At 35.4% G+C, this 18931-nt stretch overlaps 3 protein-coding genes across 3 annotated transcripts; all 3 read left to right on the top strand.

The window, feature by feature from the left end:
* Window positions 1-1154: 1154 nt before the first annotated feature.
* Window positions 1155-5867, top strand: LOC120339598 (DDRGK domain-containing protein 1-like). Its single transcript, XM_039407759.2, has 7 exons — window positions 1155-2218; window positions 2305-2367; window positions 2579-2681; window positions 2992-3217; window positions 3537-3698; window positions 4165-4270; window positions 4915-5867. The coding sequence occupies exons 1-7, from the start codon at window positions 2074-2076 to the stop codon at window positions 5073-5075; spliced, it is 966 nt and encodes a 321-aa protein (XP_039263693.2). The 5' UTR covers window positions 1155-2073; the 3' UTR covers window positions 5076-5867.
* A 723-nt stretch (window positions 5868-6590) lies between these two features.
* On the top strand, window positions 6591-8000 carry LOC120339599 (caveolin-3-like). Its single transcript, XM_039407760.2, has 2 exons — window positions 6591-6958; window positions 7343-8000. The coding sequence occupies exons 1-2, from the start codon at window positions 6695-6697 to the stop codon at window positions 7685-7687; spliced, it is 609 nt and encodes a 202-aa protein (XP_039263694.1). The 5' UTR covers window positions 6591-6694; the 3' UTR covers window positions 7688-8000.
* Window positions 8001-10277: 2277 nt separating this feature from the next.
* LOC120339019 (caveolin-1-like) lies at window positions 10278-12523 on the top strand. The gene is made up of 3 exons (XM_039407061.2): window positions 10278-10654; window positions 11246-11470; window positions 11902-12523. The coding sequence occupies exons 1-3, from the start codon at window positions 10337-10339 to the stop codon at window positions 12019-12021; spliced, it is 663 nt and encodes a 220-aa protein (XP_039262995.2). The 5' UTR covers window positions 10278-10336; the 3' UTR covers window positions 12022-12523.
* The last annotated feature ends 6408 nt before the right edge of the window (window positions 12524-18931 follow it).

The raw sequence follows: 18931 nt of genomic DNA, 5'->3' as shown, positions 1-18931 counted from the left end.
TTGCTATACAGCATCAACAATAAACTTTATTTTAACAACACACGCACTTTTTGACAAGTCTAATTTCAGCTATGAATTTTTTAGCTGTTTTTCGACAGCCTGAGTGTCATTTAGCCCATCGACATCGTTAAGCTAAATTCCGTCACTTCTGCCCATCTCACAATTATCCCTCCATTTCATTTTTATTTGGATCGCCAAAGTGTAAATTCATTTAGAAAAACGCAGAAGTTATTACCCATGCATCGTCAACAAAAACGATATATATACACGGACGCACACGAAACGACGCACACGGCTTTCTTCAGTTAAGATAAAATAAAAGATAACTGTAAAATATTTTCGATCAGAACGTGGACGGTGGCGGCGAAAAAATGTGTGCGCTAAATTCGATATTCTTACAAAAACTTGAAACGATATTCGAATATTTAATTTGAATGGGACATCCCTGCTGTCATGGCACCGTTTTACATCAATGCCAAGCTCATCCACTGCTCCTTCGATCCCTTATGCTGGTGATTCCATTGTAGTCAATTTAGCCTTGTGTATTAATTCGACTACTTCTCGAGTCACTTCTCTTATTTTGTCACCTTTCACCCTGAAATGCAATTTTGTTTTTTTACCCCATTTTGTATGTACAACAGGTATTTCCAATATGGTAAAAAAATAAACTGCTGATTACTAAGGTATGATCGATTTGCATGATATTTTTTAAATAGTTCTCACGCCTGCAAACATTTATAGCAATGTGTAAGATGATACTTGAGAATAAAAATATTCAAAAATTCATTCCAACTTGGCTAATATTGAGGTCCGAATCGTCTGACCAACTCGAATCATTTCGTTAAATACTGCCGCACCAGTGAAAATTCGTCCATGAAAATTTCTGTGGTGTCTTATTTTGCTTAATGGTCAACCCAACCCTCATTTTATTCGTAATTATATTTGGCCCACTCTCCTATTGCCATTGTGCAAGCTGAACAGAAACAATGCATGACGCATGTCACGAAAAACAATTAGGCTTCCTGTATTTTAAGTTAACCGTAGTTTATGTAGGGCTACATCTGGTTACGATTTCCTACAGTATACCATATTGTCCACACAGTTCGCAGTTTAGAATCTTTATTTAGTAGAACGCAAGCTCTCAAAGTATACTGATTTGAATAATATTGAATTAGTTAAGAAAAAGGTTTGAAGATCTTACATATATTTTCCGGCGAAGATGTTTCAGTATAGCATAGTTCATCTTTGCATTAGGCGACATTGTTTGTCTTATTGTCTCTTTCTTATGTTGAGTTGGATTGAAATTCTTGCAAAACCCTCACAGGTATTTAACATTGACCAATATGTAGAAAATCACGATTCCGTTTAGGAATCGCTGCTATTCAAAGTTGTAAACTGACCAGAGTAAATGTCAATACCAATATTTTGGTTGAAGCTATTTTTAGCAGGGGATATTTAGTGCTTAAAAACTTTCAATGATTTTGAGGTGAAATAATAAGGAATATAATTGGCTCCAAACCGTACCAATCAACTTCAATAGTAACAGAATATCAAGAGTCGGGACTTGATAGAGCACAAACTAGAAAGTTTAAAAGCATCATACCACTCATTTTACCACTATTTGCTATTATTACGACAATATTTGCCTAATCCAATGTTGTCGCTTTGCAAAACCCTAATTGAACAGAATGTACTACATTAAAATTGCCTGGATTTCCGGATTGGGGTGAATGAATGCATTATAGAGACTACTCATTTCATAGAGAATTGTATTGTTTGGTATGCTAGTAAATGAAATTAAAATAATTTGTGTGCATGCAGGCTACAGTATACACTGAGTCGAACAGTTAAATGTGGAATATATAAAAAAAAAATGAATGAATAATGAGTTAGTATCAGTGAAATCTTAGTATTCTTATACCAGAACAATCGATGGCAATATTTCCTATATATCTAATGATATAAAGTTGCACTGTACATACACAATAATAAGAATACTAAATGATCCGTTAATTTCTGTCCGTCAGATATTATTTCAGTAAATAGCCTAAGTAAGTATAACAAAAGAAGATTATGGACGAAAGTAGCCAAGATAATTTTGATGAATCAAACTATGGAATCAATTTTGGTCCATCGAAGGAAAATATGTTCTACGTAATGATCTTTTACGTCGTTTTCATCGTTTCCGGAATATTCTTTTTAATGTGGAAGCTTCGAGGTAACGTTTTTGTAAACAAATGAGTATAACTATTTTACCAGACGATTTGTTATACCATTCTTATGCCATCGTATTATTTTTGAAAGGTTACAACCGTCCAGATCCGACGACTGATTTCAAATCGTTCATGAAACAACATGCAGTGGAAGGTATTGTGAAGGAGGTTATTTTGCTCAACAATGACGCATGAAACACTGCCTAAATAATTTTTTTGGCTATTTTTGCATTTCATTTTTAATTATGAAGGTGTCAGCTATCTAGTTTACTTCCAAAATATCTTTACTTATGTATTAGTTAAAATTTCTTCAATATACTACATATTGTTTATATATGTATATATATATATTATTTTTCATACAGGCGACCATAAAAGTGACAAGCGAACAGACGAGTCTCGTGACGCTAATGCCGACGTCGTCCGTCGAAGGAGAAATATACGCGCAAGAATACAGGAATCTACCAAGTATGCCAACAGTTCATGATATGTTCAGCAATGGCTGGGGTTACAGATTCCAACTCAGTATTTTTCTTATTGAATTTTAAGGCTGTGGCATATTGGATGGCTTCACAATTTAGTGCTGATGCACTATTCGAAGTGCCGAGCCTCGACGAGACGTTGTTCTCGAAATGAAAAATACGCTCAATTGAGTTCCGATATTCTTTGAAAGTATGTCAGTTTGGCTCAATTATGAAGAAATAATGTTATACGTAATATTACATATTTTGAAAAATCCCATGTTACAATAACTTCATATCAATCATTCATTTTGTAGTCATCAACAAGGAGACGCCATCGAAGAAATAGAAAATGACGATGAAAAAGGTCCAGCTGAAAAAATCGGTGCAAAAAAGTTGAAAAAAATACAAGAAAAGGAGGAAAAAAGAAAACTGAGAGAAATGGTTGAAGCGGAAAGAGGAGAAAGAAAGAAGCGACAAATAGAAGAGGAGGAATTGAGGAAAATTAAAGAAGCAAAACAAATAGAGTTTGAGAAGCAAAAAGTGAGTATAAGTGTGGTATTGTGTTTTTTGTTGTTTTCACAATGGGATAAATAAATTTATTTTTGTTAGTGATATTAAGACAAAAAATGTTTAGTTTCTTCAACTGCTGAACCGATTGTTCACCGATTGTTTAGTACTCAAAGACGTTTATAAGAGGGGGAATATTTTGATTACAGTTTGTTACGCTTCCTGAGACAAATTTGCTCAATTTTGAATCTCTAAAATTGCGAAAGTTTTCTACCACCATGATGGACAACCAATTTTGGCTTAATATACTTGGTCATTGCTCTAAATATTTCTATTTCCTCCTATTTTGAAGGAAGAAGAAGAAAGACTAGTTAAGGAGCAAAAAGAAAGAGAGGATCATGAACTGTACCTTGAAATGAAAAAATCATTTGAAATAGACGAAGAAGGCCAGTGTGAAAATGACGATGAAGAACAAGAACAATCTAAATTGCAGATATTTATTGATTATATAAAAGTAATTCCTTTTTTTCGTCACTACTTATCAATTTTAAAATTGAAATGGCGAACGTTGATTATGCGTCTATCTATAAAAAATTTGTTCAACTTTACTGGCGGGCCGTGTAAGTGTGACGTATAAAATTATATTTTTTGAACTTTATTTGTAGTGTTACAAATGCAAAAGCGGAAAACAATGAGCCTCGTGCCAAAACTAAATTTAATCGCAATTTCAACAAATTTATTGAGCTATTTTTTTTAGCTAAACATCAAAATTTAGTTTGGTTCTGGCAGCAGAATGCGGGTCAGATTGAATTACACAACGGGACGGATTTGACTCGCGGGCCGTAGTTTGCCCATGTCAGGTCTAAATGGTTTATCACTCGGTGGCGTGCATTGAAATGAAACCAGGCATTAAGTTAATAACTAGTATATTCATGAAGCGTTTACGATTTCTAACTTATTGTCATGTAATTAATTTAAAGGAAAATAAGGTTGTTTTGCTCGAAGATTTGGCTTCTCATTTCGGCATGCGAACACAAGAGGCGATTGATCGAGTGAAAGATTTATTAGAGGATGAATCTATTACAGGTGAAACATTACAAAAGTAGTCAATTCCTATCTCTATAATCATTTTTCATTGAAAGAAATTAGTTGTAAGACCAATAGCGTATATACGCTGAACTACAACGAGCTAAAATACAAGTTACAGTTTGTTTAAATTCAGACCGCAAAATACTGAAACATCACTGAGAATTGTCTAAAACAGGTTGTTGGTAGCTAGAAATAGGCGTGCCTCAATGGAAACAAGTCTTATATTCCGGCAGGGACACACACAGTTCTGTTTCTAGCATTTTTACCTTCCAGTCATTCTACTCAATCATCTATCATTCGTGCGGTATGCATTATGAGAATGTCGACAAACTACTTAACTACTGACAAATCCTATTGATTGAATAAATGTCTATTGTTATGTCATGAGGTCCTAAATCTGATTCCGGAGACTCTTATTTCCTCGCAAATACAAGCTTATTGATTTTTTACCATAAAATATGTCAAAAAATGGAAAGCAACAATTTTACGCAGAATACCGTTGGAAAGTTACTGTTTTATACCACTGTGTGAATGTAGAAAGAGTACTTATAAGGTGAATTACTAAACCATAGGATCATATCTGGTAAAATGTATGCCAAAAATAGGTGAGAAGATCTATGACTTTTTTTGAAATATTTCAGGAGTGATCGACGACCGAGGAAAATTGATATACATTACTATGGATGAGTTGCAAGCCGTTGCTTCCTTTGTGAAACGCCGTGGCAGAGTTGCAATAAGTGATATTGCAGCCGAGAGTAACAAACTTATAGACTTGCAACAAAGTCATAAGAACTCACTTTAACCAGTTGAAGCATCTTTTTATACAAATATGAGTCAGAGATTGCCAAGCTGTATTTTTTCTACCTTATAGAGTCTTTCAAACCTATGGAGAGAAATTATGTTATCACATTCATTCGTTTAAAATGCATGCGGACAGGTGCAGATGACGCTGCATTCCTAAACCCATCTAATGATTCAGACGCTAGCTTCTTGCTGATTTTCAAGTCTAAAAAATTAAGAAATACTTACAATCATCAAGAATAGACTCACCAATGCCAGTAAATATATTTTGTTGAGGGATCAATATAATTCTAGATATATCTTTGGTAAATCTGGATAATTGTGGACAAAATGGCAATCCTTGACGTATTGAACCAGACATTAGTCATATAGTGAGATAGAGAACGTTCTATTTATTAGATCAAATCTGCATTGAAATGTTAAAAAAGGAGACAATGAAGCTATTAACAAGCTTGGTCGAATGTCTTTCAATGTCGAAGTAAAAACTTCGTGTACGTATTTGTTAATATCGTTTAGTTTTGATTGGTTGCTGTACAATAAATGAAACGAGGAATCCAACTAACTCCCATGTTTATGAAAGGGTTGATCCGGCCCTGAATACATGCTCTGATTTCTTTTTTTATTTAGAAATTTTCAATTTGTTTCTCTCGCAAATCCGAGTAAAATTACTTGAGACAGTGTCACATTACCTAATGATGTTTTTATCATAACAAGTAGGCTATGTATCTTTCAAAATGATAGCAGTCTCTATCTATATATCGTCCCTTTGGGATTATACAAACTTCGAAGCGTGTCTCTTGTTTTGGTCTACCGCCGGTGAAATAGCCGAGTTGGGTCTGCGATGGAATGTGCGCACTACGAGCAAAAACGAAAAATTGCCTTTCTATGTCAATATAGTTTCAGTGTTAACAGCGGAACATTTGAATTTGGGCTTGGGTTGTGATTATTTATTTATTCTTGACTGTGAAAATGTGAATAAACCCCAAACTAAACGTACCCTGTCATTGTGGCATCATTTCGCTTGATTCGCGAGTTTCCTCACATGAGGACGTTTCCCTATTTCCTTGTGAAAAATAAAGCGTTTTACATTTAAAGGATGAGTCGAGTAAAAGAAGTAAACACAGACAGTACAAAGCATTGTTTATCCACTGTGGTCATTCAATTATAAAGTCTAAAATTATCAGATCTTGTACATAACTACTCTATGGACAATCTCCACCTACAATCAAGCATCCAAAGTCAACAGTTTTCAATGTGAACAGATAGCTTGAGACAAATTGTCTGTCGGAGTGATCGACACCTTTGTTGATGGTGGAATTAGCCCATCAATGTTAACAATACATAAATACTGCTGTATGGAAAAGCAATGTCGCCTCTAAAGAAGTGTCAAATGCGTGCAGATCTCATCAACGCCGACTATCGTTTTTGTTTCTTTAATATATTTACCACCCATTCGAGGAGCTAACCAGTTGCCTCTGCGTCATATTAAAACAAGAAGTCCTGAGGGAAAAAGCATTCACTTTGAATCAAGACATCAGCAACGGGAGAGTAAGCCGGTTAGAAAGCAATAAGTCAATGCAAGAAAGTTTTGTTCGGTAAGTATAACATCTTGAATACAGAATGGATTCCGCTGGAGATGCTCCTATTGTCAGAAGAAGTCCAGTTGAAGACCCGGCCCAAATCAAAGATAACGAATCAGCCAAAGCTGAATCTTTGCAAGGGTCTTTAGCAAAGTTGTCAATGGCCGAAAATGGAGACGAGGTTGTTATTGAAACCGAACCAGTACAAAAGAAAAAGAAAGGTTTAAAAGGTTTGCATTTGCCGGTTAGAGCATTTAAATCCAGAGAAGATAGAGATCCAGAAAGAGTCAATGAAGAATTAAAGGTAATACTATTCTTCTCGCTTATTCACATATCCAATCGTAGTATATAGCCTATTCATTCATTTAATACCTATTGCGCATTTAAAAGCATGAATACCTTTGAGCCTTAATTATCCAAAATCGCATTGTCCCATGATGATGGCAGTAGAATTTTTACACGTATATATCAAAAGAATATTTGGTATCGAAGCGTTTTAATATATCTTCAATTCTCATTCAAAATCGTGAATCTTCGTCGATAAGTACAGTCAAACGAGCCAATTTATCAGTTTTGGCTGGAAAGTCTTTGTAATCAAACACCGCCAATTAAGAAATCACCATTTTGAATATATATAGCCTATACTTTTGCTAATCTAAAATCTAAATATATATACTTTATATTTCAGGTTGGATTCGAAAACATCATAAATGAGCCCGAAGGTTTCTACACTCCCAAGGTATCTTGGCATCTTAGTCATGAAGTTTTTGGTTTCGGCCGAGCATGCTGTTATTCGATCACTACTTTCTTCTGTGGAATTCCTTTTGCTTTTATCTGGGGCATTATCTTCGCTTTTCTTGCTGCTGTGAACGTCTGGATATTTGCTCCATGTAGAAGAGGACACCTCATCAATATGTCATGTCTCAGTGGGTTCTGGTCGGTCTGCATTTCTACCATTTTCGATCCATTCTACAAAAGCTTCGGACTCATCTTCAGCAATTTGCGTGTCCGAACTGAGAAATTTATTGTTTAATTTTTTTATTGTTACATATGATTTGGAAAAAGACTTTGAGAAATTTTTTACATTATAAAATTCTGAAGCTTGTCGCAAACAACATTCACAAATTTTTATCGAGTAATTGAACGTTTCTGTTAGTCTAGCTGAATTCTCATGTCATTTTATTAGAATCAGCAAAATAACCGGGGTTGATATGTGATTTTAATATTATATTTGAAATTATTTTATTTTTATTCTATAACTTTCAGCAGTAACATATTCTTGTATTTTTAATAAAATCATTTACAATATATATATCCGTCAATATAGGATTTTTCTGGCAAAATAAGTGTGTGTCATTTGGGTAAATTAGTCAGATCGATGTGGAAGGAAATGAAGAATCGATGTTCACCCAATGGGCGGTTTAGGATAGTTGAGGTTGCTACAAGCGATTGAGGGCAATTCAAATGTTAGACGGCTGATGGAATGTCATTCTAGTACACATTAACGTTATTCGATGTGGTACAATCAGGAATTATCATATATATATATTATCATTTCTCTTTTACCTATGCTTGTCTAGAGTGTCGTGGCTGTACTTTTCTATTTTGGGCTTGAGATTACTGCTATTCTAAATTGCTGCAGATTGCAGATATTAATTAATGGATAAAATATTCATCCGTATGATTATAATAAAATACCTTTTTTACAATTTTTATTAATTGGGGATATAACTCCTATGGAGTTATCACTTATGAATCAGATAAGACTTTCGTGTTTGGCAAAAGTATGTCAAGTCTCAACAGGACACAATTAATTGAGCGATGAGTTCGTGTGTGTGTTAATCTTCTTGAATGTGCGATGTCGTTGCATCTTTGCTGAAGGATGCAAAATGTAGACGATACAACAAACCGAGCTCGAGTTAATGTTGAGCTTAAACGCTGTCGACAATATCCGATAGAGCCGTGTTATATATACAATATCATTAATAGTGGATTTTAATTAATATTAAATTAAAGCGCGAAAAGAATAAATAATTAATAAATATATTTACTGTGTAAGGGGAACGAATAAAAAAGCACAGCACACGTCACACTAATAGACCTGTGACATTTTACAGAATAGATGGATAGTAGAGTAAGTAGGCTATTTTAGTTCAGTTGATATCCCAATTTATGCCTACATCCCGTATTTTAACATTTTTATTTTGCAGAACTTCATCAAATTCACAGATTCTTATGCATCTGGCATATAGTAGTAAATCTGAGACTGAATTTTATTCATTGCTCAGTTAAAAACTAAATTAATAGATTGCTTTTTATTTATGTAAAATTATAAGTACCCAGTTCGCCGTACATGTATTTCATAAATGGTCATCCCATTCGATTGAATTGATCCAAGATCAAATTAATGTCGGATTAAATACTTTCATAACTTGCCACGCTATTTAGCCTTCTTATCATCTTTTCCGTCTTCCGGGTGGGTGTGAATGATTCGACAGAATGGGCGAATCGCGTTGCATTAGATGCTTCTAGACAATGTTTTTTGAGTTTAGTTTCTATGACAATGACAGCCGATTGCTATTTGGCCCTATATTCGTTCGAAGAAATGCAAGACATGGTAGAAAGTTAGTTGATGTACGAGAAACTCTATAGGTTAAAACATTTGAACCAAGTAGTATCAGATATACTCCAGAGTTTTAAAATTTAATGATCAAATCGTGCACATGCTTTAACGACCGAAAAAGTCTTTATATGGATGTACCATGCAATCATGTAGTTTGTTACTAAAAGGAAAATCCGAATACACTGTGGACCTTTTCCTTTGTTTTATTCGTAAATTTACAATTAACTAAAATCGATCAAATCGGTATTATTATAGCGATCGCCATAATCCTATATTACCCCTAAAAGCATGATTATATCGAATGCGATATTATGATACTATATATGACACAAAAGTGTATTGATTTCGTTCATTCCTATTTGTAGAGATAGTCTTGTCCAGACGTACTCGAGACAGAAAAGATGAAATAATTTGTGAAAATTTCACATTAATTGGCAAGACCTAACAATACAAAGGATAGACAATAGATTAGATACCTCTGCAGGAACAAACAATTTACCGCACCCGATATTTAAATTATTCCATAGGTAAAGTCAAAACTGCTAGCGAAGTAAGATCGCAAATAATCGCAAAAATGTCAAGATCCGAAATTAAGTTTGCTTCTCTTAAGCAGGTTTCGTTCGTTTGCGTATTTTTTTTTCGAAAACTACTTGCTTTGCACTGAACAACATGCTTGATTTCCAGTAATATTTAAAAATAATATAAGACCTTGTCAATGTTTAATGAGTTCAATATGAGGCAGGTTGAATGAATGAATGCAACTAAGTACGATATAAGAGAACATTGGCTATCACAAACGCACAATCTATTGGAGTGAGAAAAGTGGCACTTAAAAGAGAGACCAAAAGATAACATCTCTTCAGCACTCTCACTCTCTCCATGTTATTATAATGCATTAACACACTGATCGTTTTTCCCGAGACGCATCTGCGCAAACGTTTCGACAGCTGACAAGGAGATTCCATCGCCTTGATCGAGTTGCCGGTAATGTCATCAGTGGGTTCGCGTCGATAGCCTCCGTACAATATATAAATACGTTTGTCGGACTAAGACCTCGGAATGGATTCTGGTAACTTGAGTGGTTCCCGTAAATCTTTGGAAAGAAAATCGGAGATAGAAATGATGCCCGTTGATAGTCAAAGATCTGGAGGTGCAGATCCAAACTTCAGTCAAAGATCTGGACCACAATCAATGAACGAAAGCCAAAGATCTGAGGGAGACCCAGTTAGCATGCATATCGATGATGCTGGTATGGAATCCATCGAAATGGATGACGGAGTTAACGTAGATCAGCCAACGTCAAAACAGCCTTCAGAAAAAGCGGATTCTATCGACTACGACAATAGAGATCCCAACAATATTCACGAGGATGTGAAGGTATGTTAAACGCTATCTATATTTAATTATAGATTTTGTTATCAAAGCTCTCATACCAGAGTGGAACTTGGTTATTGAAGGTATTAAAAAGGATTAACTAATGCTGAAATTCAAAATTTATTGACCGTTTATTGGATCGTAAACGTAATTATTCAAAAAATAAAACATTTATGGTTTTATTTTTTCATAATAAGAACAACAAAAAGTTGATTACACGAAAATGACTCCTCATTCTTGTTGTTGTATATATGCAATTTAGGTAATGCTCGACACTATTGTAAAAATAAAATTCTTTTTGGTGAAATTACTGAGATTACTCCTGAGCATTAACTATAGTGGCATGAGATATCGCTTATCTGATCTAGATAATCTTTATTACATTTTATTTCCATGTACGCCATATTGATCGCAATGTCGTTCATAAATGACAATGGAACGTGATAAACTGCAAATATGCGTGCACTAACGATCACTAAACCAAAGTGCTGTATATGCAAACTAAGCTTTATTTGAACTGGCAGCTTTATTTCTTTATAGTACTTTGTTAGCTACTTACATCTTTTAAAAAGACATTTGTTCACTTTTACGAAGGTTAATTTTGCCGACATTATCGCGGAACCATCCGGAGCTCACAGTTTCGAGACTGTATGGGGAACAAGCTACAAGGTCTATTCACTTACAAAATATTGGATCTACCAAGTCATGTCGTTAATTTTTGGAATCCCAATCTCATTATTTTGGGGTATCTACTTCTCGTGTCTCGCTTTCTGCAGCGTATGGTGCATCACGCCATGCATTCGTTCATTCATCATCAAGGTAATATTATTATCCGAACTTGTAGAATTGTTGCAAACATTTTTTCATTTCGTGATAGTATTTCTGAAAATGATGAAAATGTAGTTTTCTTTGATTTGACTATTGCTGAAGTAACATACTGTACTTTAATAAATATGATTATCTTTTATACTAAAGCTTTCATACTAAAATAATATAAATGGGTGTTACACCACAAGCATGACGTAGATTTCAAATATCTATCTGAGGATATTTCGTAACGAATTTATCGTTCTGTGCAACAATAGTTTGCAGTTGAATTGTGAATTTGATATTTTAGTCTGTATTTTCTCTATATCATTATTTAAACCCAGCGTTGCCAAACACGTGACATTGTTACGTTATCACCTGAAAACAATATAAAAATGCATTTTAATCGGTGCTATGATAATATTCTTTTTTATATATTTCAGATTGGTTTCGTTGGAAAATTATGGGGAGCTTGCGTTGGTACAGTATTGGATCCTTGTTTCGAGTCTATTGGCCTGGTTTTGAGTCGAGTCCGAGTTGCAATGACAGTGCGAAAAGAATAATACACATTTTACCCTATATCACAATTTCCTCACAATGTTATATAAATCTTCAATTAGTCATGGAACATTATTTTCTAATAAACCTACGTTTTGATACCTAAACAATATTCAGATTTGATTTGATGAAAGCTATTTCTTTACAAAAAATTCATACTCAATGATTTGCTGAATTTAATCAAATTTTAAAGTTAATTCCCTTCTTAAAACAGTGTCATCATACGTTTACGTTGAATAATCATGTAATTTTCGATAAAACTATTATTAGTATTTTATCAATTTTATATTTTCATACGGTATTTGAATTAAATTAAATTGATATTTGCTAATTTCAAATTACTGATATGGAAACATGACAAGACAACGATTTGAATCTTCAATCCTGCACACCAAATATTGTAGATCGACTTTTTTTATTTCATTCATTCAAGGCACTTTTCCTTTATGTAAACTTACTAAAAATTTATCTTTTCAAATATAAAATTTTTTCAATCTCACATGAAAAGTTGGGAGTTTTTTAGATTTATTGGTATGCTGAAAGAGTAGTATGTAGAATGTTGACGTATCCTATCTCAGTATTCTAGAGTACAACGAAAAAGCAATTAATTTTTATATTCGTGTCTGTGTAGGAATGCATACACAGAGCATCATCAAATTGGGGGGTCAAAAACAGTGAGACTCGAAAATTTTAACACGAGTGAAATAAAAGAAATTTCGAAGGAAATAAGCTGTCAGTAAGATGTCATTCATAATGCAAATATCAAAAGATAGCGTCATATTACCCACAGGGAGCGTGTAGCCGTTGCTAAATACGCTGTGACCCGTGTTTATTGTTATGAGCAAAGCCAATATGGGATATTGAAAGCAGAGTAACTAGACCTCAGATCAGACACGAGCCATACTGGTCTGACGTGGCCTGTCAGATGTTTGAACTTGGCTTGAGGCATGAAAAGACCATGTAAGGGATATATTTCAGACAACGCGCACGTAAAATATATGAATTTAAACCGTGACGACGATGAAAATATCCATACCCATTCTGGTTTGTGTTGTCGTTGATGCATCTAGTGTTGCGCTATCGCATTTGCACTAGTTGTTTGATCACATGCCCCGTAGGGTCGCAGTGTACACTGTACAGAAATCATCTCCTTTTCTCTTCAAGGCATAAATTACAATCTTCACGAGAACTGTCATGGTTATCTTAGCATCGTCTTTAGCATTTGAAAGTTTTTTCTAGTTCGCGGGTTTTTTCATCGCATTCACCCGAAGCTTGACCCACCAAACTATACCAGTAAAAACACAGAATGGAATATAAGCAACTAATATGAACTTGATTGATCGCCGTTTTAGGGTATTTCTTTATCAAACTCAAAAAAGGAACCCAACGACTAGCGGATGCAAAGCGGGAAAGAAAACAAAAACTATGCTGTGGAATGACAAAGCGAATTCTTTTTAACAAGTTAATCCAAATTGTATACCAAATGTCTAATCTCCAGGACCTTCCAGATGTATGCGAAATGTTGTTCACTGAAATCGCCACTGTTTCCGGTTCAAAGAATATGATTCTGTCGGTGCTAGTCAATTATATTCAAACTTTTCTTAAACTGTTACTGAAAAAATTGTAACAGGCTTCTATAAATGCCTCACTACTACTCTGATATATATAGAAAAATAATGATACTCTGATAAAATTACGCTAAGTTAGACGTTCCTAAAATTCGAGCTTACGTATCTAGTCACACTTTATCATAATGATAAAAAAGTCATTCTATCGTTAAATCGACGTCATTTTCAATATCCATCCGCTCTCAAATAGGCCGTATTATTTACAGGATTTCCTAGATGTCGATTCTGGGGTTACATTTTTGTTAACTTAAAGCAATTTTGTATTCGCGCTTCATCATAAAACCTATCAGTTACAGCTTACTAAAACTATATTCTACGGCCTACGCAATGGCTTGTCCTTAAGAATATGAATTTCTCAGATACTAAACAAGAAAACTGCGAATCTGATTATTCTCTATTAACCCGTTCTGATTTTGGCCATGGAACTCCCAGAAGATCACTACTTTGAAGCGAATATTTCAAGCTAAAAATTATGTTAAGTCCATGCATACTCCTAATCCACAGCCCAAAACTACAATACCTGACGCAGCGAGTTTTTGTATACTTTTTCATATTCTTGTCGTGTGACATTTCAACAAGAGATTAGAGGCAGGGTGGGCTATAGCCGGAACGCACCGGAACGGCGTTCCGGTTGTTGGACGTTATATTGCATTTGCGTTCCTGTTGTTGAAATAAAATTAGGCTACAGAAAGTCTAGTTTTTCTGGTACACTTAGTTGATAAATCATATTTTGTCACATCGTAATTCGTTTTACATCACATCGCGCAAATAATTAGTACAGAAGTAACAAACATGTAATATAGATGTTTCCCCGATCTTTGACCCCATGGAAATTCATCCTATAACTTTCTAATAATAACATTTGTATTGAATTGCTTGAATATTCTTGTAATTTTACACAGACATATATTTAGAATTTCTTCGGCTCTGTCTTAGAACAGACAAATCTTTCTGTAAACGTCCGCGTCGCGTTGTAATTATATTACATTTTTGCGAATTAGGTGCGTTCCGGTTGTTACGATTTTTCCAGCTCGTCACTGATTAGAGGTTGTCAATAAATGTTTCCTCAAGAATTTCCATTGTTTGATGTCCCGTTTTATAAATACTGTGTTCACCTTAATTCCGGGCTTTTTACTCAAACAAAACTTTGAATAAGCATCCACTAATATGGCCAACTGTATTTTTGTATAGATTAAAAAGTTTTAGATACAGTGTTGGAGAATTAACTCCCGCAATTTTTATCACGTATTACTTATCTCCAGCGATGCAAGATCTTCAGCGTTATATTCAAGTTCAGTCATTAGCTATTCCATAACATCTCGCCCTCCTCGTTATTACTCTGATATTCGCAGCTGCACCAAATATAGATGTCCAAAGTTGGTTTATATAACAGTGTCTTGGTAGCGTCATACCTTGACTGAATATTTTATCAAACAGCCAAAAACAAAATAAAGTGGTAAAAACTGACTCTAGAATCATTTATTCGGAGCTTATTGCTATTGGCGGACTGATTACATGTCCGCTGGAACTGGTCTGGAACAGGGGTCCGCAACTACGGGGTCGCGACCCAAATTTGGGTCGCGAAGCCCTCCGCTCTGGGTCGCGAAACAATTTAAATTTTCCATAAATATGAGCATCGCGTCTGTGCAGCGTATTTATGTATAACAACTTTATAAATCTCTGATTCTAATTATGTATGTTTCCCCGAGTATACACTACCCTATTTACTGCGGTAACATTGGCCAATCAGCATAAGTGCAAAATTGAAGTAACAATAAACGTTTCAGAAGCGCTCAGATACTTTTTCCATTCAGACAGTCTTTCATGGTTGTGAATATTATCTCGTTTTGGCGGGTTTCGTGTGTTGTGTGTTAGTTTTTAGTTGTGTTTTGGTAAATATAAGTCCTAATCAAATACCTCAATAATCATTTGCTCTTTCGGAGTTTTATTTTAAATGCAGTAATCAAAATTAATCTACAAATAGCTGTGATAGATTAGGCCAAACTTTTCTATAGGCACATGTAAATGAATGGGTGTTGAATGTATTGAATTAAAATGATAGTTTGAAACATATAAACCGGTTTATAGGCGCGAACTCGCAAAACCATTATTGAAATAAGAACCAATAATTTTGCAATGGTAGAGTTTAAAGCGGAAGAATTTTGCCGGGACCGAAATCGGGGAAACATTCATTACGTAGATGTTTGCATTGTTAATTGGTATTATCCTACTACGTAGGTAGACAATTGTATTGTTTCGTAGCAATGCGAGGTTAGCAGTAGTCGTGTGGATCTGCTTGATAAAGACAGATGATGAGATTTTTCCATTCTAAATTAAATATTTTGTTAAAATTTGTTATTGTAAGATATTCTTGGTTAAATTCTAAATTCAGCGGGGTTAAGAACTTTAAAGGAAGTTTTAGTCACAAATAATGTTGACAAACTGATTACTGAGGAATACTCCAAAAAAGCCGCGAGCGGAAGATACAACGGAGAAATTAAGTGAGAACAGAACACCGCATGCACCTTCAGACATCTTTGCGTCTTCAAGCAGTGGGGATCAACGCCCGACAAAAGACTCATCTCCTCACCCTCATCGGATAGAAATACATCACTCAAACCATCCTTATAAGCGGAAGTACAGCGAAGAAATTATAAAGCTTGGTTTTACGTGTATGCCTATATTCAACGAGAGCCTGAAAGCAGTGAGATTGAAACGCAATCTTACAGCAAAGCATCCAGAATTCATTGACAACCAATACATTTTTCCGCCGAACAGAAAAAGAATTGTTAGACGAAAAGAAAACAATGACAAAGTATCTTACAATCGTAGAAAAATCTCAAAAAAGAATTGTATGAAGTGGCATATTTGATCGCAAAAGATAAAAAACCACACACCATTGGAGAAACACTAATCAAAACTATTGCAAATAGTCAAATTATGAATGGAGACAAGGTAACTAAGGAAATGAAAGAAATACCAATGTCTGTAGATACCATTCGCCGACGTATCAGCGAAATGGGTCAAGATATTAGGTGCCAACTGATTGCTAGAGTCAAAGGAGGAAAATACGCTTTGCAATTGGATGAATCCACGGATACGTCTGGTTTAGCGCAGTTGATTGTGTTCGTTCGGTATATAAGTTACTCATGTTCTTGGCGCTCTCTGGAACATGCATTGGTCAACCCATATTCTCGGCAGTAGCGACGAGACTACAGAATGATGGATTATCACGAGAGCGGTGTATTAGCATTTGTACTGATAGGGCTTGGGCCATGTCGGGAAAACAAAGTTTTTTTAGCAAGAGTATTACAAATTGCGCCTCATATCAATTTTACGCATTGCATTCTTCATAGGGAAAATCTGGCTAGCAAAACATTGGACATCCGCAAATACGGAGCTCTCCACGCAGGGTCGCAAAACAATTTAAATTTACCATAAATATAGGCATCGCGTCTGTGTACCGAATTTAGCTACAACAACTTTCTAAAACTCTAATTATAATGATGGATTTTTCCCCGAGGGTACCTTCCTTATTTACTGCGTAACATTGGCCAATCAGCATAAGTGCAGAATTTGACGTAACAATAAACGTTTTAAATTTAGGTTGATAATAAATTTAAAATAAAAGTGATATTATTCAAGTAACGTATTTCTTACTTTTAGCCTACTGCGATTTTGTAGTTGTCAATTTTGAAAACCCGAGCTCACATAAATGTAAAAAAGTCTGTAAAAGCTTTTTTTGCAATGCCGGGGTATTCAGATAGCACTATTGCCCAAAAGATTGCCAAAGTAGCTAACCTATAAATCGCAAAGACTCTTTTCAACTCATTATTGTTTGAAATTTCAATCAACTAAAGATGTTATTAGGACTTTGTCCGTCTTTTGCGTCACGTTTCTGCGGACCGGTAGTAACCTTTTCGCGGACCGGCGATGGGCCACGTGGTTGTCGACCACTTTTTAGTCATTCAGACAGATTTTCATAGTTGTAAATATTACCTCGTTACTTATCGATCTTTAGATCGGTAAGTATGTTGATAGGTATTTGTCTGTTTGTCTTGTCATCATATCTTGGACCAGAAGCCTATTGGTTTTGGATGAATTATGTCGTATAATTAGCGAGGTATTAATTAATTAGTGATGGGACACGCGGTGTCACTATAGATTCACTAATCGAAACAGCAGTTTCGATCGATAAGTCTTCGGTCTCCGAACGATATCCTCGTTTTGTCGGTTTTCGCGTGTTATTTGTTAGATTTTAGTTGTGTTTTGGTAAATATAAGTCCTAAACTCGCAAAACCATTCTTGAAATAAGTATCAATAATTTTGCAATGGTAGAGTGTAAGGAGGAAAAATTCAAGAGATCAAAAGTCGGGGAAACATTCGTTACGTAGTTGTTCGCATTGTTATATCCTACTACGTAGACTTTAGGTTCTCAAAGTGCTCCGTACGGAGCCTCATGACTCCGTTAAAGACACTTAGAGCCTCCGCGAGCTATTCGTTTACTTGAAAACTGTCCTCGACCCACTGCCCGACGTCCCTCAACTTTCCTATCCTCTTATCCTCGACCCACTGCCCTATTTCCCCAACTTTCCTATTCTCGAACTACCGCTATATCTCCTTCAACCTACCTATACTCGACCCACTGCCCTATCTGCCACGACTTACCTATCTTTGACCTACGGTGCCAAACTATTCAGTACCTGACCTAACGGCGCTTTATTCACGACCCGATCGCCACACTGAACCTTACTATCCTGCGACCAACTTCCATGGGTTATAGTGGTCGCGTATGCCAATGAGATGATTCAATCGTACTTCGACAAAACATGATTGACGGCATTCGTATATGTATGCTGGAATCTCAAATGGTAAACAATAACCATAATTGGCAGTTTAAAAATGTGTTACTAATTGGGCTACTGATGGTTTCTTGCTGGGAATGACAGTTTTCTAAATTTTAACAAGCCGTTTTATGCCCTTAATAATTGGCAATGTCGTGAGTCTTGTGGCGAATGGCGATATGATTCCGATCCGAAATAAGCGATAGTGCTCTGGTCCGTATAAAGTGTTTTTCTTCAACATTTTATAGTAAAAGCGATGCCAAAGGTTATGTACGAACTGCGTCCCCTGCAACTTCATTGGGTTGCAGATTAGATAAGCTCAATATTGGGACTATACGCTGAATTAAAGGGCAGTTGGCAACGCTAGCTACGGCAAAACATTTCATAGCTTAAAAAATAGTTTGGAAGGAATTACGCTCACCGACTTATATTTTTTGACTGTT

The sequence above is a fragment of the Styela clava genome, chromosome 9, assembly GCF_964204865.1.
Source record: "Styela clava chromosome 9, kaStyClav1.hap1.2, whole genome shotgun sequence".
In the NCBI taxonomy this organism is placed as follows: domain Eukaryota; kingdom Metazoa; phylum Chordata; class Ascidiacea; order Stolidobranchia; family Styelidae; genus Styela; species Styela clava.
This window is presented reverse-complemented; position numbering and strand designations above follow the sequence as displayed.